The sequence below is a fragment of the Schistocerca serialis genome, chromosome 12 (assembly GCF_023864345.2).
Source record: "Schistocerca serialis cubense isolate TAMUIC-IGC-003099 chromosome 12, iqSchSeri2.2, whole genome shotgun sequence".
NCBI classification, from domain to species: Eukaryota; Metazoa; Arthropoda; class Insecta; order Orthoptera; family Acrididae; genus Schistocerca; species Schistocerca serialis.
This window is the reverse complement of record NC_064649.1, coordinates 32,703,173-32,728,636: the sequence shown is the minus strand read 5'-3', so window position 1 is coordinate 32,728,636 and position 25,464 is coordinate 32,703,173. Positions and strand designations below refer to the sequence as shown.

At 44.6% G+C, this 25,464-nt stretch overlaps 1 protein-coding gene across 1 annotated transcript in view; it reads left to right on the top strand.

Annotated features, from left to right (window-relative positions):
• LOC126428415 (probable cytochrome P450 304a1) overlaps positions 1–25,464 on the top strand; it is a 117,908-nt gene that overhangs the window by 63,439 nt on the left and 29,005 nt on the right. The window contains exon 6 of the mRNA XM_050090341.1: positions 1,286–1,466. Within this exon, the coding sequence (XP_049946298.1) occupies positions 1,286–1,466 (181 nt within the window). The remainder of the gene's footprint in view (positions 1–1,285; positions 1,467–25,464) is intronic.

Sequence of the window (25,464 nt, the reverse complement as noted above, 5' to 3'; positions counted from 1 at the left end):
GCGTGGTGTGTGGAGCTGCGCTGCCCGCCGCCCCCTGACGCTGACTAACCACCGACAAGGTGATGAACGCACGCGATGCCGCATAAGAGTCATAAGGCTTCACTCAGAACTGCAGAAGTCTCATCTGTTACATCCCCTTTTTGCGCAATACTAGTGTCGATCGTCAATTAAAGCTCATGGTATTCACATTTGCTACTAGGAGTTAAAATCTGAAACGCGATGGTTTTTCTGTTATATAATTATTGAGAAGCCACATCAGCCACTGTAATTTACGACAAGTTAAATAAGTAATTAAAGATAATTGAGGGTTTCACAAGCTGCGACATCGTCGCAAAAAACACAGTGACCCGTATATGTAATAAGTTTCCTTTAATTTCCGTCTATGGTCACAATTTTTTCTGTTTAACAGATTACCGGTTTCTGTCTTTAATGACCATCATCAGATATGTCTCATTAGGACTTTGATTTTATGAGACAGATCTGATGATGGTCATTAAAGGCCGAAACCGGTAATCTGTTAAACAGAAAAAATTGTGACCATAGACGGAAATTAAAGGAATCTTATGATTGAGGGTCACTGTAGACCATTTTGATAGTTTTCTCTTTTACGAAACTTAATTTAAACCTAGATTATAGATGTGATATGGCATAGGTCATCCCTTAATCCATTGTAGAAGTTGGAAACCCATTCAGGGAATATTCGTTCACATTTTTGTTGAATGCAGTTGGTTTTTATCATCCTGTATTAAAATATTCCTGTTATCAATAGTGCAATTTATAAACAATGTTTTGTGAGTAGAATAAAATTTCCAATGGTAAACTTAACTGCTTTTTCGACGTTATTTTACCAGCTAACTAAAAATAGGAAAGCCGTGAACCCCTTCCACTAAATTTAGTTAGTATTAAGATTCATTTACAGGGAGTGCAGTGGAGCTGACGCTGAAATCATGAAGTATTTGGTTATATCATCGCTAGTCTCACTGAACTCTTCTGAACTCTACATGTCATGTGTGGTCTGGCGTCTCCTTACCAGCAACAGGTCCCAGGTTCAAACTAGTCAATTCCCTAAAAAACACGCTCAGAGCGTCTTTGCTCGAAAGTGGTAGGGAGACACGACTTAGAACAAACAGACACCACGCAGAATGTTAGAATCTGGATGGTCAAATTCGGATTTGGAACCTACTCCCTACATTGCCGAAGACTCCGCCTCAATTAGGTTGTGAAGAAAAGTGTACAAGAGGGCAACAGGGAGTGTTTGTGGTAACCGCGGCTCTCGTCTTTCCAGCGGAGCAGCTGGCCATAATCCTGCTGGACATGTTCTTCCCGAGCGCGACCGCGCTCACCTCTGCAGTGACCTGGGCCCTGATGTACGTGGCCCACCACCCGTCGGTGATGCGGCGAGTGCAGCAGGAGCTGGACTCCGTGGTGGGCCGCGGCAGGGCGCCTACTCTGGACGACAGGCCACAGTGAGTACGCCTTCTTCTTGGCCACTACGTCTCTCAGGTAAACGCCACCAGGCAGTACCCAAATAGGAATTAAAACGTTGCCCAGCCAACAAATATACGAGGGCTATCCACAAAGTACATTACGTTTTGGAATTAAAAATAAATAAAGTATTGGAATTTTTTTTATTATATACAGATGAAAGCCACACTTAAATACTACTTTTCTACATAGTTGCCATTTAAATTAAGGCACTTATCGTAGCGATGGAGGAGCTCGGAAATTCCTTCGTCGTAAAATTCTGCCGCCAGCGCCTTCAACCACGTGGTTACCTCTTCTTGAAGCTGTGCGTCGTCATCAAAACGCTGCATAGCCAACCACTTCTTCATTGCTGGGAGTAAGTGGAAGTCGCTCGGTGCCAGGTCGGGACTGTACGGCGGATGAGGAAACAACTCCCACTTAAAAGATTCGAGAACTTCACGAGTGGCATTTGCCGTGTGGGCCCGGGCGTTGTCGTGAATCAGCAAGATCTTTGAGCCCAACTTCCCCCTGCGCTTGTTTTGTATTGCTCTTCTGAGGTTGTGCAGAGTTTGGCAATACCTTTGAGAGTTTACTGTAGTCCCTCTTTCCAGGAAATCCACAAAAATCACGCCTTTTCTGTCCCAAAAGACAGTCGCCATCACCTTCCTTGCCGACATTGTCTGCATGCATTTCTTGGGTTTTTGGGGGGAATTTGTGTGCCCCCACTGCACTGACTGCAATTTTGTCTCGCAGATCACATGCTTAACCCATGTTTCGTCACCAGTAACGATGCGATCGAGTAATGAGTCGCCATCTTTCTCGTAAGCGTCCAAAAACGTTAACGCTGCAGCCATTCGCCGATTTTTGTGAATCTCTGTCCAGATTTTTGGTATCCATCTTGCTCAAAACTTGTGGTAACCAAGCTTTTCGGTAATGATTTCGTGCAACAAACTTCGTGAAATTTGCGTAAAACTCATAGAGAGTTCCGTTATTGTGAAATTACGGTTTTCACGGACCGCGGCATCGACTTTTTTGGCAAGTTCGGCAGTCACTATGCTGGGTCTTCCACTTCGCTCTTCGTCGTGAACGTTAGTTCGGCCATTTTTAAATTTTATGATCCATTGACGCACTCCACCTTCAGTGATTATGTTGTCCCCATACACTTCACAAAGTTGCCGATAGATTCCTATCGGTGTACAGTCTTTTGCAGTCAGAAACCTTATTACAGCACGCACTACACACTTCGCGGCATTTTCAATAAACGCTGACATTTCAAACTGTCACAGTAACTCAACGGAGTACAGCACGAACCTCTCACTAGCACGGCAGGATGCCGACTGAGCGGCGGAATGCCATGACACCAAGATGGCCGCGCTAGCCCCGCCCCTAACGGACACAAACGAAAACGTAATGTACTTTGTGGATAGCCCTCGTAGCATATGGTGTTAGCTTGCGACACATTAATACCTAGATGGAATATAAACTCCAGGTTAACTACCATGTTCCTAGCACTCAGGCTAGTGTGGATTAGGTGGTTTTCCATTTGACATACAGTACTGGCCATTAAATTTGCTACACCACGAAGATGACGTGCTACAGACGCAAAATTTAACCGACAGGAAGAGGACGCTGTGATATGCAAATGAGTAGCTTTTCAGAGCATTCACACAAGTTTGGCGACGGTGGCGACACCTACAACGTGCTGAGATGAGGAAAGTTTACGACCGATTTCTCATACACAAACAGCAGTTGACCGGCGTTGGCTGGTGAAACTTTGTTGTGATGCCTCGTGTAAGGAGGGGAAATGCGTACCATCACGTTTCCGACTTTGATAAAGGTCGGATTGTAGCCTATCGCGATTGCGGTTTATCGTATCGCGACATTGCTGCTCGCGTTGGTCGAGATCAAATCACTGTTAGCAGAATATGGAATCGATGGGTTCAGGAGGATGATACGGAACGCCGTGCTGGATCCCAACGGCCTCGTATCACTAGCAGTAGAGATGACAGGCATCACACGCATGGCTGTAACGGATCGTGGTGTCACGTCTCGATCCCTGAGTCAACAGATGGGGACGTTTGCAAGACAACAACCATCTGCACGAACTGTTCGACGACGTTTGCAGCAGCATGGACTATCAGCTCGGAGACCGTGGCTGCGGTTACCCTTGACGCTGCATCACAGACAGGAGCGCCTGCGATGGTGTACTCAACGACGAACCTGGGTGCGCGAATGGCAAAACGTCATTTTTTCGGATGAATTCAGGTTCTGTTTACAGCATCATGATAGTCGCATCCGTGTTTGGCGACATCGCGGTGAACTCACATTGGAAGCGTGTATTCGTCATCGCCATACTGGCGTGTCACCAGGCGTGATGGTATGGGGTGCCATTGATTACACGTCTCGATCACCTCTTGTTCGCATTGACGGCACTTTGAACAGTGGGCGTTACATTTCAGATGTGTTGCGACCCTTAGTTCTACCCTTCATTCGATCCCTGCGAAACCCTACATTTCAGCAGGATAATGCACGACCGTATGTTGCAGGTCCTGTACGGGCCTTTCTGGATACAGAAAATGTTCGACTGCTGCCCTGGCCAGCACATCCTCCAGATCTCTCACCAATTGAAAACGTCTGGTCAATGGTGGCCGAGCAACTGGCTCATCACAATACGCCAGTCACTACTCTTGATGAACTGTGGTATCGTGTTGAAGCTGCATGGGCAGCTGTACCTGTACACGCCATCCGAGCTCTGTTTGACTCAATCCCCAGGCGTATCAAGGCCGTTATTACGACCAGAGGTGGTTGTTCTGGGTACTGATTTCTCAGGATCTATGCACCCAAACTGCGTGACAATGTAATCACATGTCAGTTCTAATATAATATATTTGCCCAATGAATACCCGTTTATCATCTGCATTTCTTCTTGGTGCAGCAATTTTAATGGCCCGTAGTGAAGGTTAAAACGCACTGCTTCCAGGGCTCGAGGAGGTGAGCCTGATACGGATCGAATCTGATTTGAAGATTAACGTCGATGGCTGGTGCGCTAGCAAGCTTGGGGTGTCGTTTCTCCTCATCTTGGCTGTTATCTATGTCCCACGCTACACGGATATTCAGAAAATGCTCTCACAGTTGGACAACAGCTTAGCTCTACATGCACACAGATGTCATTAACAGATTCTGACCTGAGTGGGGGTGTAAGAGACCGGCGGCCTTACACGTTTAGTCTCTTCAAACGCTTAATCCCTATTAGGTCGGATTGAGGGAGGACAAAGAAGCAATTCAGAGGTGGGCTGCTAGATTTGTTACTGGTAGGTTTGATCATCGCACGAGTGTTACGGAAATGCTTCAGGAACTCGTGTGGGAGTCTCTAGAGGAAAGGAGGCGTTCTTTTCGTGAATCGCTAATGAGGAAATTTAGAGAACCAGCATTTGAGGCTGACTGCAGTACAATTTTTCTGCCGCCAACTTACATTTCGCGGAAAGACCACAAAGATAAGAGAGATTAGGGCTCGTATAGAGGCATATAGGCAGTCATTTTTCCCTCGTTCTGTTTGGGAGTGGAACAGGGAGACAAGATGCTAGTTTTGGTACGAGGTACCCTTCGCCACGCACCGTATGGTGGATTGCGGAGTATGTGTGTAGATGTAGATGTAGATGTAGACCTTCCAAAACACAGCACTCAAACAGTTAAAATGTGAAATGTGTGCTCCCAGCAGTACCCAACGGTTTAGTCAAGAGTCCATCACTTTCCTGTCTGAGTCGCATCGACAGTTGCCCTCAGATACTGTCTGTCTTCTATCAGTGACACTCAACTATACTGACGGGAAAAAACACAAAACCAAGAACGAGTTTTGCGGTATAAATGAAAATTGGTTCGCTTGTTTCTACATCTGAAATATGACGTCTACTCAAATTTCGCGCCAGTCGCGTATGAGATTGCAAATAAGGTCCGCTTTAGTGCCACTATCAGGAAGCAAATCAGGTTTGCTTCAATTACACGCTTTAACGGTCGCGGCGGTTAGTTACCTTTGAGATTAGACGTGGTGAGTTGATGTTAGTCAAGAATGTCTTTAAGGCTACAAAGACGCCCTTATCAACACCCTACTGAGTTTGAACGAAGTCTGTAACCTCCCCCTCACTTATCGACCTTAATGACAGTGAAAAATTAAACCGCGTGTACCTAATGGAAACTTGGGAAAAGCAATCGTCACCGAAGTTAATCTGTCGGTAAAGAGGGAGGAAAGGGTTACATCTAAATGAAAGGAAAAATGCAAATGAGACTGGTGGAAATTAATTTTGAAAAGGGGTAAAGTTAATAAAGAAAGTAAATGTGCGGCCGTTACGTTAACGATTGACTAGCGGTAATTAGATATTTGAGATTTGGGGGAAATCACGGTCGCCAGTCCTAAGGACAATTACTATAGTAACTGAAAAAGAAAGGTTATTACACATATAATTAGCACTAGAAGCGTGGCAACTGAAGGTTGACGCGTGTAATGTGAAAACTGAAAGTTTGTCAGAAGTAATAAATTTCGCTACACTCTGACTTAATTTAGCAAAAGAATTAATGAAACCGGAAAACTGAAAGTTAATTTAGTGACTGAAATTAATAAGAAGCTTTCTTTCTTAAGCACATCGAAATTCAGTAAAATACGGTTAGTGTTGGACTACCTCAACAATCATTTCAAAAGCAACTTGACTCTGCGCAATTTAGAAATAAGAGATTTAACTTTGAACTTGAATTAAATGATTCTGAACAATTAAGAATAGTAAAATTTAGTACGTACCAAGCTGAGCTGCAGTCACAGGTAAGCTAAAATACGGTAACAAAACTCGCACTCTTAATTTGTGCTTGTGTAATCTAAATATTGTAGCCAGCTATGAATACTTAAAGTGAACTTTGAAATTAAGGCAGTGAAATTGAATGATGCTGGCGTTTGAATTTCAACGACACTTGGGTTCATTCCGGAAAAGGAAGGGACCCTGCTTGGTAATGCAATTGGGACAATGAGCAACAAAGGTTCATGCTACGTTGCTGTAATTTTGTGATTTGAACAGTTTTAAAAGCTGAGGTCTGCCATACAGTTCTAAAACTTTACGCGCTTCCAGTCTTCCTTGTTGGTTGATTGAAGATTTGAAGTCGTCGATCGAGGAGGTGGCGACAGTCACTCATTGTCGGCCGTCGCTGTTGCAGAAGCTGGATGTTGGCGCGCCTTCTTCTCGACACGGTCACCAGACGAAACGGGCTCTTGATGTGTGCCAGCTAATGCTTCCCGTCCGCGACACCGTGCTAGAAACTACCATAGCCAGTCGATCGCAATTACATGCTGCCAAACCCCGAAAGCGCGGCAACTCGCGGGAGCGTCACACAACACACCTGCTCCACTGCACTACTCCAGCCAGACCCCCTCTGCCCGCGCTCCACGCGGCAGAGTTCACACTACCAAAGATCCTACACACTTTGATTCTTCACACGACCTATCGATGTAATCGTTCGATAGCAGTTTTCCCTAGGCAAGACCCAGCGTAAAAATACAAATAATATTTACGAAACAAACCAATTATATATCGACATAAATGCATATATATACAAATAGTAAAACAATTACAATATACAAAGACACAGAAATGTTATATATTCAGGTAACAACATAAGGAAAAAATTATGGTACAATAGATGGAAATAGGAGGATATGTATTTCCGGCGTTACAAGTCGTGTAATAGAGCAATGACAAGTGAATGTTCCTTTTGCGAGAATGTACGGTCTCATGAAGACCAGTCTCTGGACATGACATGGTGCTGTTGAGAGGGAAGACCGTCGTGTTCGGTGTATGACTCTGGCGAATCGTACTGCGTCTGCGGCAGCAATTTGAGCAGCTATTGGCACCACAGTGACACAACGAAGTGTTGTAAATCGGTTACTCTCTCACTGGCTTCTTTTTCTCCCATTGAATGACAGTATATCCCAACTGCCACTGTCTCCTCTCTCAATTACACTCTCTCCTTTTGTCTTTCATTCCCAATGCCACCGTTTCCACCATACCTCAGCAGCTCAAAAATTCTAGGACGGGGGGGCAATTTAATTTTTCCCCTATACCCATGTGTTTAAAATTTCTGTCCAAATTGCGCCTTCCCCTAGACCAGTGTGTTAACGTTCGCCAGTCTGGAAGGATCCTGACCCTCCAAAGCCTATGTATGGTGTCCAATGTCTCCTCTCTCTTTTGCTCCCACTCCTTCTGTCTCCACCCATCTCTCTTTCTGTTTTACTGGCACTGCCTCTCACTGACCACCAATATCTCCTCTCTCTTTGACTCCCACTGCTATTGTCTTCATTCCTCTCTCTTTTCACTGCCACTTCCTCTCTCCTACCATCACCATCTCCTCTCTCTTCCACCGTCACTGCCTCTCTCTGCTACTCTCACTCAGTATACGCGCGAATATGTTCGCATGCCAAATTGTTTGGTGAGGGGGACGGATTGAGGATTGAGGGGGCTGGTCCTCCACACTTCTGCCAGTGTCTTTCAAAGAGGAACGTATTCGCATCTTATGTATTCTGACAGGAGCATTTTTTCTTTGGTATCCTTCTTTTCCCTGTTGCATATGTAAAACGAATCTTATAGCGTCCTGCAGTTGGCAGGAAAGAACTAACGATCAAGTTTTGAATACGCTTCATTTAAACTCCTTCTGGCATGCACTCAGTTTCAAACGCAAGAACAAGAAACACAACAATTGTTGTAATGGCAAAAGCCAGATAAGAGTACAAGACAATGAAAAAAATAATAACCAAAATACTACTCCATACAATTACAAAGTGGCGTTACACCCAATAAAATACAATTTTCTACTGAAGGCTACAGCGAGTGTCTGCTAGGCTAAAGCTGGTGTAGGTATTGGCCAGCGCTGTCCTAGCTGTAGGTACGCACACCAGTCTGACACTGCCGGCGTGCTTATAACACCGATTCTGCGGAGTGTTACACCTAATCACATTAGTTCCAATTAGTGGATCTCTGTCACATGGCTTTTCCCGAAAATCTGTTGATGTTTACATCCACTGGTGATGTTTTGATATGAGCTCTTGAAGGGAGGTCGGCAGCCCACCTTGCTTGTCTGTTGTGCGGGCCCTCTAAATGATTAGGGAGCACTACGACAAATCACATATACCTATGAAGTTTTGGTACTTTATTTATATACAGGGTGATTATAATTCAAGTTAAACTTTCGAAACGCTGTAGAAATAACATCACTGGTCAGAATGACGTCAAATTGGAACGAAATATTATTGGAGAAGGGGGAAAAGAGTATGGCAGAAGAAAAAAGAATAGTACGAAAATTGATCAATAGATGGCGCTGTATGTGTCACAATACATGAATGAAAACATCTGTCATACGCACGACCCATTGAAGTTGGTATAATCACGCCAGGCTTTCCCTCCTTTCGCGTCTGTGACATTCGTCAGGACTGTCTCAATGCAGGATCGCGCTCTGCTTGTAAAGCTTTATTACGAGTATGATGACTGTGCACACGTCACTCCGCAGAAGTTTTGGTCACTGAAGGGTTTGAGAAAGGGCACTGGTCCGAGGACTGTCATGGGTTTGGAGAAAATTATTCGGAAATTCGAAAAGACGGGTTCCTTTGGTGTTCAACCTGGTAGAGGGAGGAAACGAATTGATTTGTCAGTGGAAGCAGTGGCCACAGCAATGCAGGAGGAGACGAGTGGTGGCGTGTAAACGTGTAGTGCACGGAAAATTGCCAGAACACTGGACATACACGTGAGCACGGTGCGTAAAATCCTACGAAACATCCTTCTTTGCTATCCATTGAAAATTACCCATGTGCATAAGTTGCTTCCTGTTGACCTGCCAGCAAGAGAGACCTGTGCTTTAGAATTTCTTGCTCGCATGGAAGTTGGCAATGATTGGCCGTGGAAGATTTTGTGAACAGACGAAGGAAGCCCACTTCCATCTGACAGGATATTCAATACACAGAATTGTCGAATATGGGCAATGGAAAATCCACACGCAAATCAACTCTCGCGTCCGTCGGCCGTCGTAATTTAATATATTATTTATTGGTAACGTTGATTGTTGCCGACTTACGTGGTGGGCCTTAATCAAAATGGTACTTCATTTTAATTTTGATTTACAATTAAACGCTTTTGTGAAGTTCTCTTTTTTTAAACAATATTGATCTTTAGTGGAATTAGACTCGCTGAATCTTAAAACATGAGTATATCAGTTGAACAATGGAATAAGCTTTTCATATTAATTTCCTCGGCTAGTCAGTTCACTTTAAAGCAAAAAGTCTTTAATTATTAATTACAATTGCGGCCCACACACGCGCGACAGTATTTCGTCTTACCTCCGTTAACCATTGCATTGTAGTCGGAGTCCTGGCTCTGGCTCTCGGCTGTGGTACTGAAAATAAGAATCTTAAAGCTACGTATTTTCTGCAACGTCGGGCGGCTGTGGAGAAAAATGTGTATTATGTTAATAGCGAGCGAGATTTTCGCCACGTGTTGGCGTCGTTGGCTGCATCGGCCGCTGCGATTGTTGCACTGTAAATTACTCAAATGCAGGTTCTAACAACCCTACCACAACAAAGGTCAAAATTTAATGATTGTGGTGTTGCTCACGCTGCTAAATACTGCATTTTCGGGCAACAACAAAGTTATTATGTGGCAGGTGTCATTAGAGCACAGTTAATAAAGTCATATCATGTAATAATGAATAAACTAGGCACTCATCTTTTCGTGTTTCCCACGCTGGTCTCGTTGTAAAATCATGGCTCAATCGTCGAAAATCTAGGTGGTGATGATTCCAAGCTCGGATGCAAAAAGGCCTAGGTTTTATCCTGCTATATTCAAAAGTTCTGTAGATGCGCTTCACAAACCATTCTTGAAGATTACACTTTTGCTGGACCGTGGTGATGTAAAAAAATAATCAGCACTCCGAATTTAAGTTACACTTCCTTTTAATTGCTTTTATTGCAATATCACGTGACACACAAACATCACTTCACAATACAAAACATACTTGAAAACATCTTCCTCACATTTTATAAGCCAACTACAATATGCATCTTTCCAACATGAAGTCCAAGACTTGACTTTTTCAAGGTCCGACTCTCTAACAACTAACTAATAATCGCTTACGCGCCCAAAAATCAGAGTTACAAGTACGTCAAAGATCATAGTGACAAAAGAAAGAAAACACATAAGAATAATATCATTGCAATATAAACGTATCGATGTATCACAAATGAAATAAAATCTGAATGTTGTCTCAGAAATATGTTAACTACTTTACAGAAACACAGTAGAATATTACTGGTATCGAGAGGTTCAGGAGAGGTGCCGTAATGATTGCGCAATTCAAGTACCATTACAAGGTTAAGTAAAGGAAGGCGGATATGAAATTGGGATCACCTCTTACAAATTAAAAGTGCACAATAATATTAAATTAATATATTATCTGCTTAATTAGTACAAATATGGTTACATTTGCCAGCACTCGCAAGATGTCCGTCTACACACAACCAAGACAAGAGAAGAAGTGAAGACGACTAAAAAATTAAGAAAAGAGCGTATCTTGTCGTCTCTTTAGATCATTTTGTTATATTTCTTTGCCCTCGAAACTTACACAGGGAAATTATTATGTTACGGGTACATGAGAAAAATGTATATTATTCAATTTTTAAATGTCTCTTCTTTATAAAAACTGTTTTTTAAGTCTGTTTATTATTTCGCTGGGGACGCTATACAACCAGTACCAATTTATCCTGAAAAGATCGCTGTGTGGTGCGGGTTTACGGCATCATTTGTCATAAGGTCATATTTTTTGGAAGATACAGGTGCTTTCGGTCCTGTTACCCGTACCGTCGCGGGTAAGCGCTATGCGTGTCTTCTGCGCAACCACGTCATTTCCAGCTCTCCAACAGCGTGGGTGTGTGGATGGGATCATTTTTGTGCAAGATGGAGCACCTCCACACATTGCAAATCCAGTTAAGCAGCTGCTGAAGCGCCATTTCGAAATGCTAGAATTATCAGCTACCATTTCCCTGCAGCCTGGCCGTCCCGATCACCTGATATTAATCCATGTGACTTCGCACCGTGGGGCTATCTGAAAGATGTTGTGTTCAGTGTTCCGATTGCAAACTTAAGCTGCATTGAAGGCAAGCAGGGCGCAACACATTCTGAACGTGACCCAGAACACTCTGATCAGTTATGGAACATGCTGTTTCTCGATTTCAACTTTTTGGCCTCAGGACAATAACGAAAACCGATTTTTCCCATCCAATGTACTATGACCTTGCCGTGGTGGATGGTGTTACGTAAACAACAGTATCACACCTGTACACCCATGCACGCTTGAGTAGTATAGTTTGTTTAACGTCAAACGTACACCTTAGGCATTGTTGTATGATTCATTTGCCATTTTTACTCCACCACTATTAAATTATGATGCTCAAAGCGCCATCTATTGCTACATTTTATAACTATTTATTTTTCTTGTGCCATACGTTTTTTCCGATAATATTCCGTTGCAATTTGACGTCATTCTGACCAGTGGTGTTATTTCTACAGCGGTTTGAAAGTATAACTTTAATTATAATCACCCAGTACTTCGACCCATATACATACCTTGACACATATAGCCGGCCGCGGTGGCCGAGCCGTTCTAGGCGCTTCAGTCCGGAACCACGCGGCTGCTACGGTCGCAGGTTGGAATCCTGCCTCGGGCATGGATGTGTGTGATGTCCTTAGTTAGGTTTAATTAGTTCTAAGTTTAGGGGACTCATGACCTCAGCTGTTAAGTCCCATAGTGCTTAGAGTCATTTGAACCATTTGACTCACATAAATAACAATAAGCGCTCGTGACATAAGGTTAACACAAAATCGTTTGCTTTACATTTTCTCTGGTGTCTTTGCTCATCGACTGCAATTCATCGTCTGCAGCTCGTGGTCGTGCGGTAGCGTTCTCGCTTCCCGCGCCCGGGTTCCCGGGTTCGGGTCCCGGCGGGGTCAGGGATTTTCTCTGCCTCGTGATGACTGGGTGTTGTGTGATGTCCTTAGGTTCGTTAGGTTTAAGTAGTTCTAGGGAACTCATGACCATAGATGTTAAGTCCCATAGTGCTCAGAGCCATTTGAACCATTTTTTGCAATTCATCAGAAACGCCCGGCTTATGATTTGTATCTTATAAGAGTAAAAATGTTATTAGAAATATTTTACTAAATTTGTCAGAGTTCCCAATTTTACATAATTTTTGTCAGTCATTTTATGTTTTTGTCAGGCATATTAAGACCCGTATCAACCCATTTTTCTCACTGCAGTACCAGTTTGGGCTTATTTGTGTAGGCGACAAGTGCCCATTATACAGAGGCAGCGCGTTATGAAGTTTTACTGTTAAAAAAACAGTGAATTAAATTTAGTTTGGTCGCCTCATAACTCTTGTGATGACCCTGGAACTATTAATTTCAATTAAAACTGCATTTACGCCTCGGGCCGGATATTACGTGCGTATGTGCAGTAACTTTGAACCTCTGGATCTCAGTAGCAGATAACGATATCGAAAAGAGTTTTGAAGTTTCACGAGAATATCATCTTAACAACGTCTGGTAAAAATGTCGACAATCTACCATGAATATAAACGATAGGAATTGCCATCCCCACGATTGGTACTTTTAGTACCAAAAAATTATGGTTTTTCGAAGTTTTCTAAGAAGCCGTCCTGAGGTATACACTACACCACGCCTAATGCAAAAGAACCAACCGATTCGCTCAATTTGACTGGGCTGCAGGAAGTGTGTAATGTTTAAATTTTGACCCTGAACAACAGGATAGCTGCATTATGTCGGGCCTTCTGATAGGTATACAGACGGTAACTAGACCATGGGCTATCGAAAACACTTGGTCCCTTATGTCTGTGGTCAACAGAAGCAGAGATATGGTCCCCTGAAAAATCGCATTTTCGCTCACTGCTTTTTGGAACGTATTGCTGACGTGCGCTGTCGTGCACGGACTGTTGAAAGCATCAGGCAGCACCAGTAGTGAAATTTCTGATTGATCAGGAGAAGCCAGGTACGTTGTTGTTCACAACAGCAGAGGAAACCGAACACCATGTGTGACGTCCGCTCTCCCCTTTTGTTGTCGCTGTTGATGTTGAGCCGGTACTGCTACAGCTCTGTCGGTGGAATGGAGACGCGACGCGCAGTGATGGTTGTCTGTCCGCGTCGGATAACTTGGAACAGCACCTGGAAATCTCTAAAGAAAACTGTTCCTCGCGTAATGTATGAAAGTTTGCGTTTGCGAGTCCGCACAGTCTTCTCAGCGATGCGAACTGCTGATTTTAATTGTCTTTTATGGTTTTATGATGATTTGCTATGCCCCGTTAGTTTGTTATTGCAGTACTGAGTGAATCATTCATCATCGGCGTCGTTTCACATCACTGATGCTAGGGAAAATTCGTTTGCGGTTCAGTATCAGCAGGTGTTGTTACGTTGCTAGACAAAATTGTTCACTACTGCACGACGCAAATCCAGAGATAATCTATAATGCTATCTTGCTTTCGTGCGTCGTGATATTATTGCGGCAAAACACTCCTTTCAATGCTCAATGTTCATCAAGTCACTCTTTCAATTAAAATGTTCACAGTTAATTAATTTTGATCATCATCTATCACACAGTCAACACGTTAGATTTCCATTACTGACGAACAATTTTATTGTTCCTTATTAGCAGTTAGTTTATAATCATCACACCACACGCACACCGATGGATCAGATTAATTAAGATTCTTTTCAGTTCGGTGATCGTGATAATTACGACAACTTTTACAATCGGCGTATTTGTATTATCTTCGTGTGGTCGTATTAATGTTTCCTACTCCAGGCTAATCAGGTATTGCAGTCTTCGATGCTATGTCCATTCTGAGTTGTAACTGTTTACTTCGATGAAGGTTGAGTCCAACAACAATATCTCCAATAATTAAAGTTCGTTAACTCGTCGTGCACTATCAGAATACCACTTCATTTCAAGTTCTCAAGTCAGAATAACTGAGAACAAAGTCCGCGCATCTCCATCACACAATATTACTTTTTTTTTTAATAGAAATAATCTCGTAGCGTTCCGTTTGTAGTACTATAACAAACGTTGCTCTCTCTGGACTTGATAACAAGCAAGCTAGCAAGCAACTAACTTTTCCATGATCGAGCATTGTAAACGCATTGAATTTCCTTTTCGCCGCGTTTACAACTCTCTTTCACAACAAATGTTATCTCAGAGCGACATATTACTTTGGACTTAACTTTCGTCGTACTGATTTGCAATTATTACTAAGATGTTTGATAGCTAATTAAAAAAAGCTTTCTTTCTAGCTTTATATCATGACATACTCAGTAATTATTGAAATTGGTGTTCATCAAAACTTTAAGGTGTTATATTATTCTCAAAGTTGTCGTACATGTCAGGATAACACTGTTCCCTACTTTAAATTATAGTGACATTCTTATTTGGGTTTTCGGATTTCTTGGGGTGTTACACATTGTATCATGACAGTAATCAGAACTGCCTATTTTCCTTGTAGCAGTTCTCACAATTGGCAAATAAGACCAGTGAGCATACAAGTTTAGTTTTCTTGAAACACTTGTAACAGACAGAGTACCGTGTAAGCTATCGATCAGCATAATTTTTTTATTTCGTTTGCAACAGTGGTCGGAGTACAGTATCACGCAGTAAACAGCACATGTACGCGAAAAGTTATACAGCCGACTTGTTTAATTTCTAATTAGCTGAAGTTGAGGTTTACGAATATATGATGCCATGAAAGAAAGCCTGGTTCATTGAAATGTTTACAGAAAGCTTCTTGGGCGTATTTCGCTAGTTCTGCATAATTTATGTTTGTGTTTTGAAAGATAGGCAAGCAACTCGCAACACACGTCCTCATCGTCGAGCGCACATTTGTTTGCTACGAAGGCAGAGTTCTAAGGGACGTGTCCCAAATATACAGGGTGATTATGATTGTTGTAAAGAAACAATGCTCATAGTGACGTCAAATTTGAGCGGAATATTATCGAAGTAGGAGAAAACGTAATGGCAACAAAAAAATTATCGAAAGTTGTGCCACTAAATAGCTCTGTAAACGACAGAAACTGCAAAGTAAAAGACTTGAAGTGCATAGTTGTTCGTTAGCTTGCAACTGAGGCGTCCAGCATGGCTGTTTCCTTGAAGGATCGCGCGCTGCTGGTAAAGCTCTTTGGCAAGAACTGTGACTGCGCCAGGAGCCCTGCAGAAGTTGCGGATGCTCAATGGTATGAAAAAAGACATTGGTCCGGTGTCTACCAAGGGTCTGGGGAAAATGATTACGAAATTCGGAACGACAGGTTCTACATCTACATCTATATGGCTCTGACCTCTATGGAACTTAACATCTGAGGTCATCAGTCACCTAGAACTTAGAACTACTTAAACCTAACTAGCCTAAGGACATCACACACACCCATGCCCGAGGCAGGATTCGAACCTGCGACCGTAGCGGTCACGCGGTTCCAGATTGAAGCGCCTAGAACCCCTCGGCCACAGAGGCTGGCTCTACATCTATACTCTGCAAACCACCGTGAGGTGCGTGGCAGAGGGTACGTCCCATTGTACCAGTTATTAGGGCTTCCTCCTGTTCCATCCACGTATGGAGCGTGGGAAGAACGATTGTTTAAATGCCTCTGAGCGTGCAGTAATTATTCCAATCTTATCCTCACGATCGCTCTGTGAGCGATACGTAGGGGGTTGCAGTATATCCCTAGACTAATCATTTAAAGGCGGTTCTTGAAACTTTGGTAACAGACTTTCTCGGGATAGTTTATGTCAATACTCCTTCAGTATCCAGAATGAGAGTTTCACTCAGCAGTGGAGTGTGCGCTGATGTGAAACTTCCTGGCAGATTAAAACTGTGTGCCAGACCGAGACTCGAACTCGGCACCTTTGCCTTTTGCGGGCAAGTGCTCTGCCATCTGAGCTACCCATGTGTGAGCTGTGAGGACCGGGCGTGAGTCGTGCTTGGATAGCTCAGATGGTAGAACACTTGCCCGCAAAAAGCAACGATCCCGAGTTCGAGTCTCTGTCCGGCACACAGTTTTAATCTGCCAGGAAGTTTCATATCAGCGCACACTCCGCTGCAGAGTGAAAATCTCCTTCTGGAAACATCCCCCAGGCTGTGGCTAAGCCATGTCTCCGCAGTATCCTTCCTTTCAGGAGTGCTAGTTCTGCAAGGTTCGCAGGAGAGCTTCTGCAAAGTTTGGAAGGTAGGAGACGAGGTACTGGCAGAAGTAAAGTTGTGAGGACGGGGCGTGAGTCGTGCTTGGGTAGCTCAGATGGTAGAGCACTTGCCCGCGAAAGGCAAAGGTCCCGAGTCCGAGTCTCATTCCGGCACACAGTTTTGATCTGCCAGGAAGTTTCCTTCAGTATGTCTGTGACACTACTCCCATGGATTCAAAAACCTGTGACCATTCGTGGTGCCCTTCTCTGCATACGTTCAATATCCCCTGTTAGTCCTATCTGCTTTGGGTCCCATACACTTGAGCAATATTCTAGGAGCCCGCATCTCGTGGTCGTGCGGTAGCGTTCTCGCTTCCCACGCCCGGGTTCCCGGGTTCGATTCCCGGCGGGGTCAGGGATTTTCTCTGCCTCGTGATGGCTGGGTGTTGTGTGCTGTCCTTAGGTTAGTTAGGTTTAAGTAGTTCTAAGTTCTAGGGGAATTATGACCACAGCAGTTGAGTCCCATAGTGCTCAGAGCCATTTTTAAATATTCTAGGAAGGGTCGCACGAGTGTTTTTCTGGCAATCTCTTTTGTAGACTGATTGCACTTCCTCAGTATTCTACCAGTTGATCCGATGTCTGTCGAAGATGTGGCCACAGTATTGCAGGAGAGGTTGAGTGGTCGTGTGCAATCATCCAGTGAGCGGGGAATTGCCCGGACATTGGATATGCCTGCGAGCACGGTGCATAAAATCCTACGAATCATCCTGCGTTGCTATCCACACAAAACCACCCATGTTCAGGAATTGGTCCCTGCTGACCCGCCAGTAAGACAAACTCTTGCTGTGGAATTTCTTGCTGGCATGGAAATCGACGTCTAATGACCATGGGACATTACGTGGACAGACGAAGCCCATTTCCGAGGACATCTCAGTACACAGAACTACGGAATGCGGGCAAGGGAAAATCCGCACGCACATCAGCGGGTACCACTTCATTCTGCAAAGATGATTGTGTGATGCGGTTTGACGGCATCGTTTATCGTAGGGCCATGTTTTTTTTCAATGTGATGAGTCCTGCAGGTCCGATTACCTGTAGATCTCTGGAAAATGTTACGACAGTCTTTTGCGCACATACATCACACCAACCCTTCAACGACGTGGATGTGTGGTAGGACCATTTACACTCCTGGAAATTGAAATAAGAACACCGTGAATTCATTGTCCCAGGAAGGGGAAACTTTATTGACACATTCCTGGGGCCAGATACATCACATGATCACACTGACAGAACCACAGGCACATAGACACAGGCAACAGAGCATGCACAATGTCGGTACTAGTACAGTGTATATCCACCTTTCGCAGCAATGCAGGCTGCTATTCTCCCATGGAGACGATCGTAGAGATGCTGGATGTAGTCCTGTGGAACGGCTTGCCATGCCATTTCCACCTGGCGCCTCAGTTGGACCAGCGTTCGTGCTGGACGTGCAGACCGCGTGAGACGACGCTTCATCCAGTCCCAAACATGCTCAATGGGGGACAAATCCGGAGATCTTGCTGGCCAGGGTAGTTGACTTACACCTTCTAGAGCACGTTGGGTGGCACGGGATACATGCGGACGTGCATTGTCCTGTTGGAACAGCAAGTTCCCTTGCCGGTCTAGGAATGGTAGAATGATGGGTTCGATGACGGTTTGGATGTACCGTGCACTATTCAGTGTCCCCTCGACGATCACCAGTGGTGTACGGCCAGTGTAGGAGATCGCTCCCCACACCATGATGCCAGGTGTTGGCCCTGTGTGCCTCGGTCGTATGCAGTCCTGATTGTGGCGCTCACCTGCACGGCGCCAAACACGCATACGACCATCATTGGCACCAAGGCAGAAGCGACTCTCATCGCTGAAGACGACACGTCTCCATTCGTCCCTCCATTCACGCCTGTCGCGACACCACTGGAGGCGGGCTGCACGATGTTGGGGCGTGAGCGGAAGACGGCCTAACGGTGTGCGGGACCGTAGCCCAGCTTCATTGAGACGGTTGCGAATGGTCCTCGCCGATACCCCAGGAGCAACAGTGTCCCTAATTTGCTGGGAAGTGGCGGTGCGGTCCCCTACGGCGCTGCGTAGGATCCTACGGTCTTGGCGTGCATCCGTGCGTCGCTGCGGTCCGGTCCCAGGTCGACGGGCACGTGCACCTTCCGCCGACCACTGGCGACAACATCGATGTACTGTGGAGACCTCACGCCCCACGTGTTGAGCAATTCGGCGGTACGTCCACCCGGCCTCCCGCATGCCCACTATACGCCCTCGCTCAAAGTCCGTCAACTGCACATACGGTTCACGTCCACGCTGTCGCGACATGCTACCAGTGTTAAAGACTGCGATGGAGCTCCGTATGCCACGGCAAACTGGCTGACACTGACGGCGGCGGTGCACAAATGCTGCGCAGCTAGCGCCATTCGACGGCCAACACCGCGGTTCCTGGTGTGTCCGCTGTGCCGTGCGTGTGATCATTGCTTGTACAGCCCTCTCGCAGTGTCCGGAGCAAGTATGGTGGGTCTGACACACCGGTGTCAATGTGTTCTTTTTTCCATTTCCAGGAGTGTATATGCAACAATGCGCTCCTTCGCATTTTGTACAGCCAGTGAATCAGGTGATGCAGAGGCCTTTCGGAAATGCTGGAATTATCAGCCGTCACTTCCCTACAGCCCGGCCATCCAAATAAACTGTTCTTAATCCGTGTGACTTCTGGCTGTGAGGTTCTCCGACAGACGCTGTGTTGAGTGCTGCAACTGCAAAAGTAGCTGTATTGGAGGTACGCATTGCGCAGCGCATTCTGGACCTGACTTCTGAGACAGTCCGATCTGTTGTGGAACATGCTGTTACTCGGTTTCAACTTTTGTCAGAAAACGGTGGATAGCATTATGAACCTGTCTTGCACCAGCCTCAGGTTAGCTAAAAACTGATCTCATTTTGTATTTTATGTGATTTTTGCCATCAGGAAAATAAAATCTATTTCACTGTTGCTTTTTATGCGCTTTTTGGCCTCAGGACAATTACAAACCGATTTTTCCTATCGGGTGTGGTGCGACCCTGCCGTGATGGATAGGCTTATCTAACTAGCAGTACCACAAATGTTGAATGTCAGACTTATGCGGTAATGCACATTGCACAGTACGGTTGGTATAATATGCAACTCACACTACAGCTGTGGTACCGCGAATCATGTATCATTTGTAGCCGAACACATTTACGCCATGACGCTTACAATGCCATCTAGTGGGAAAATTTTCTTTTGTTTCCACAACATTTCCCCCTTTTTCGATGATATTCCGCGCAGATTTGACGTCACTCTGAGTAGCAGTTCTTTTTTACATCATTTTGAAACTGGAACTTTAATTATAATCACCCTTCATATAGTGCACAATAATATTGTCCCGTTCTTGGCCTCGAGTTTTACTCTATATATTCACACAATGTTATTGTATCAATAATATTGAGTGTGTGATAACCGTTTTATTCGTTCAGGGCGTTGTGAACATACTATAGTGTTCTCATCCAAAGTAGGGCAAGTATTAAAGTCGACAACCGCGTATGAATGACAGGAAACCATAGTTGCCATGTACATGATACTTCAGTTAAGTTTTCTTTGTGGTTTTTATGGGGAACATTTGAGAACTAGAATGTTTGTAGTGAGAATGGTTTGTAATGATAGACGATTGGGAGAACAAAGCGGAACTGCTACGGTTAACTGTTTTTCGAATAAACGGTGACCATATTTACGTGTTGGTACGTTCTGAATTATTGAATACGAGCCATGTGCATACAGTTACGTAAGTGGATGGAAATGACTGATAATCAAGCTGTATTTAAATCGACCAGGAACGTGAGGTGGATATTGGGCACATGGTTGCAGTTCTCTACCTCCTGTGCTTGCCTCAGTGTGAATACTTGAATTTTCCTCCCCAATAAGTAACAGTTTTTTTTTCTAAAAAAAAAAAAGGTTTGGTGACCCCATCCATTTCTATAATAATGTAGCCGTTGTTTTCATTTTCTGGACTCTGAGGCCCATCATCTACATCTGCATTCAGGGATTGGACAAAAATTTGAAAACATCGTGAGAAAAGCGTGTTTGAACGTAAATGCTGACCCTACCCAAGCCTGGAGGTTGTGCTGTTGCATTTGACCACGAATGGCGACTGCGCAATGTCCTCAATACGGTGCGAGTGTCAATCGTGGTCAGAATAGTGTTTGTGTGTAGTTGTGACTCCATTATGCTTGACACACAATCAACGCTGATTTAGAAAACTTCGGTCTTGTGAAACTCAACTAGCTCTTTATTCACACGAAGTGTTCAGTGCTACTGACAAGGGATTTCAAATTGATTCTGTATGCCTAGATTTCCAGAAGGCTTTTTGACACTGTACCACACAGGCGGCTTGTAATGAAATTGCGAGCTTATGGAATACCGTCTCAGTTATGTGACTGGATTCGTGATTTCCTGTCACAGAGGTCACAGTTCGTAGTAACTGACGGAAAGTTGTCGAGTAAAACGGATGTGATTCCTGGCGTTCCCAAAGGTAGTATTATAGGCCCTTTGCTGTTTCTTATCTGCATAAACGATTTATGAGACAATCTGAGTAGCCGTCTTAGGTTGTTTGCGGTTGATACTGTCGTTTATCGACTAATAAAGTCGTCAGAAGATCAAAAGAAATTGCAAAACGATTTAGAAAAGATACCCGTATGGCGCAAACATTACCAATTGATCCTAAATAACGAAAAGTGTGAGGTCATCCACATGAGTGCTGACAGGAATCCGTTAAACTTCGGTTACACGATAAATCAGTCAAATCTAAAGGCCATAAACTCAACTAAATACCTAGGAATTACAATTACGAACAACTTAAATTGGAAGGAACACACAGAAAATGTTATGGGGAAGGCTAAACAAAGACTGTGTTTAATTGGCAGGACACTTAGAAAATGTGACAGATCTACTAAAGAGACTGCCTACACTACGCTTGCCCGTCCTCTTTTAGAATAATGCTGCACGATGTGGGATCTTGACCAGGTAGGATTGACGGAGTACATCGAGAGAGATCAAAGAAGGGCAGCACGCTTTGTAGTATCGCGAAATAGGAGACAGAGTGTCACTGAAATGATACAGGATTTGGGATGGACATCATTAAAGCAAAGGCGTTTTTCGCCGTGGCGGAATCTCCTCACGAAATTATAATCACCAGTTTTCTCCTCAGAGTGAGAAAATATTTTGTTGACGCCAACCTACACAGAAAGAAACGATCATCATAATAAAATAAAGGAAATCAGAGCTTGCACGGAGAGGTATGTGTGTTCATTTTTTCCGCGCGCTGCACGAGATAGGACTAATAGAGAATTATTGTGAATGTGGTTCGGTGAACCCTCTGCCAGGCACTTGAATATGATTTGCAGAGTATCCATGTAGATGTGAATGTAGATGGTTGGATGGTTGATTTGGGGGAGAGGACCAAACAACGATGTCATCGGCCTCATCGGTTTAGGGAAGAATGAGAAGGAAGCCGGCAGTGCCTTTTCACAGGAACTACCCCTGCATTTCCTGAAACGATTTAGGGAAATCACGGAAAACGTAAATCAGGATAGCCGCTCTCGAGTTTGAACCGTCGCCGGCTGGGGTGGCAGAGAGGTTCTAGGTGCTACAGTCTGCAACCGCGCGACCGCTACAGTCGCAGGTTCGAATCCTGCCTCGGGCATGAATGTGTGTGATGTCCCTAGGATAGTCAGGTTTAACTAGTTCTAAGTCCTAGGGGACTAATGACCTCATAAGTTAAGTCCCATAGTGCTCAGAGCCATTTGAACCATTTTGAACCGTCCTCCTCCCGAATGCGAGTCCAGTGTGATAACCACTGCGCCACCTCGTTCGGTACACACTATGTTGGAGCTAAATGAATTCGAACGTGGGAAAATTGTTGGTGTTCGTATGGTGAGCGCTTTCGTAACCAAGTTAACTGAAGTATTTGGTGTTTCAAGAGGCACTGTATCGAAGATTTATACTGCATACAGAGATGGTGAAAGAACATCCTACACTAAACAACAACGCAAACGAAAGTGTATGTTGACTGACCATGATGGGCTGTCATTGAAGACGATTTTGACGAAAAATGAGAGGACAACATGAAGGGTGCTCATAAGCTGAGAACTTCAGGGCAAGGTGGAATTCATCAGTGATGCAAATGCCTGTAACAAGAAAATGTGGTGCCGAAGCAGTAAAACCTAGACTATGGAGCAATGGAAAGAAGTCACTTGGTCGATGAGCCCTGTTCCACACTGTTTCCAACTTCTGCCCGAGCTTACATCTGCAGTGAGCCATCCCAAGCCTGTGATACAGACTGCTTGCCGCCAACAGTGAAATACAGCATGGGTTTGGTAATGGTTTGGGCAGCCACAGTGTGATATTCCTTAGGTATCATGGCTACTCTCCGAGGATTATGGGACCATTTATCCTTCCAAGTCCAACCCACGGCACAATACTTGTTCCTCAGTGGCGAATCTGTGTAACAGACGACAGAACCTGTTCACCCGGCTCACATAATCCAGGACTAGTTTTGTGAGAATGAAGATGAATTATCACGTCTCGCCTGGCTACTGCATCTCAATATTATTGAGCCGTTGACATGTACTTTGGAGAGATAGGTGTATGATAGCTATCCAGCTCCATCATCATTACCTGATCTTGCCACTATTTTGGGGGAAGAATGGTAGAACACTCGCTTGAAAACCATACAGGAGCTGTACCTACATATTCTGAGAAGATTAGAAGCTGTTTTGGATGCCAACGGTTTTCCTGTATTTCCACCTCCTGTAAATACTATACAACCCACCATATAGTGCATGGTGGAAGGCACTCTCCGCCGCTGTTGGTCATCATTTCCTGTTCCACTCGCAAGCGAAGTGAGGGGAAAGTGACTGTCTAAATGCTTCTGTAAGAGTCCTGCTTTCTCCTATCTTGACTTTGCAATCATTACATGAGATGTGTCTTAGTCGTAGCAGTCGCAAATGCCGATTTTCTAGACTACCTCAATAGCGTTTCATAGAAAGAATGTCATCTTCCACCCAGAGATGCTATTTGATTTCACAGAGCAGTTCCATAGTACTCGTGTGTTTACTGAACCTACTGGTGACAAATCTAGCAGTGTGCTTCTTAGTTGCTTCAATGCCTTACATTAACCAAACCTGGTATGGATACCAAACATTCGAGCAGTACTCAGCAGCGGGTTGCAAAAGTGTTCTGTTTACAGTCTCCTTCATAAATGAACTAGCCTTTTCGCCGTGGCTTAGCTCAAATATGTATTTGACACATATATTAAACACACCTCCTCCTTCTCCTCCTCTCTGTGTCCACCTCTTCCTTCCTCCATCTTCCATCTTTCATTTCACCTTTCCACCTCCTGTCTATCTCCTCATTCCCACACTCTCTGTCTCTTCACCTCCTCCTCCTATTCACATTGTCCATTGTCTCCACTCCTTCTCTCTGACCATATATTCCTACTCCTCCTCCCTCTGACCATATCCTCCTTCCCCTCTCTTTTTACATCTCCGCCACCCCCTCTTTCTTTTCTACCTACCCACTATCCCTCTACACCTTTCAGCTGCCTCGTACATCTCCCCCTTCTTCCCTCTCTCTGTCCATTCCCTCATTGTTTCACTTGGCCCATCCCCTCCTCTATTCATATTGCCCTGTTCCAAGCCATGCTCATCAGTAATTGTAGCACATGCAGTACAGTTCAATAAACCTGACTCACACTATTCCCACAACACAGTTGCCGTACAGGGCATGCTACACGTCACAGTCTTGAAAATCGTTTGTTTTCTCCAGGCCGCCATGCAGCACAGACCGATAAAGCAGGTCTATACTACTCTAACACATTTGTGATGCAGGGTAGCATATAAATCAGAAAACCGTTTCTTGTCCCTGACATTTAGGCTTCCCTGCAAATCAGGTTGAATTGGCAAGTCGTTTCTGTTCCCACACAAGCTTTCCTTTGCTACTGCCTTGTCCTGTATCGTGCGCAGGATTGGCAGGGTTAAGTACAGATTTGGCATGGTTAATCTTAAGCGGTGGCCAGATGCCCTTCCTGCCACCACCCCATACCCCCCGAGATGGAATTAGTGTACCCCAGCTGTCTGTGTCTAGTGTAAATCATGAAACAGTGCGAATGTGTTGCTAATGTCTGCGAGTCTTTTAACTGAGGGGGGACGTGGGGACCAGCCGGGTATTCACCTGGTGGAATGTCGAAAACCGCCTAAAAACCGCATCCATGGCGTCGTTAATCTGCCGGGCGGATTCGAACTGGGACCGGCGCGCCCACCCGAGTCCAGGAAGCAGCGCATTAGCGCTCTCGGCTAACATGGCGGGTTCTGTTCCCACACAACATGTGTCATGAAAGGCAGCCCACACGCAAAGGGCTGGAAAAATACGTTTTTGTCCATATCTCCGCTCCTGTTGGAGCTAGGAGGTTATAGACCCACAGTACTGATACTACTGACGCCTGTCGTTTCTGTGACAAATCTGGTTGAAATCGACCTATGTGTTTAGTAGGAGATCGTGGACATACACGCATACACACGTCCACTCTGTTTTTTACATGTAACAGATACTAGATAACAGATTAAACTTCCTAGATTTCTCCCAATAAACTGAAGTCGACAATTTGCCTACCCTACAACTGGTACTACATACTCACTCCGCTTCAT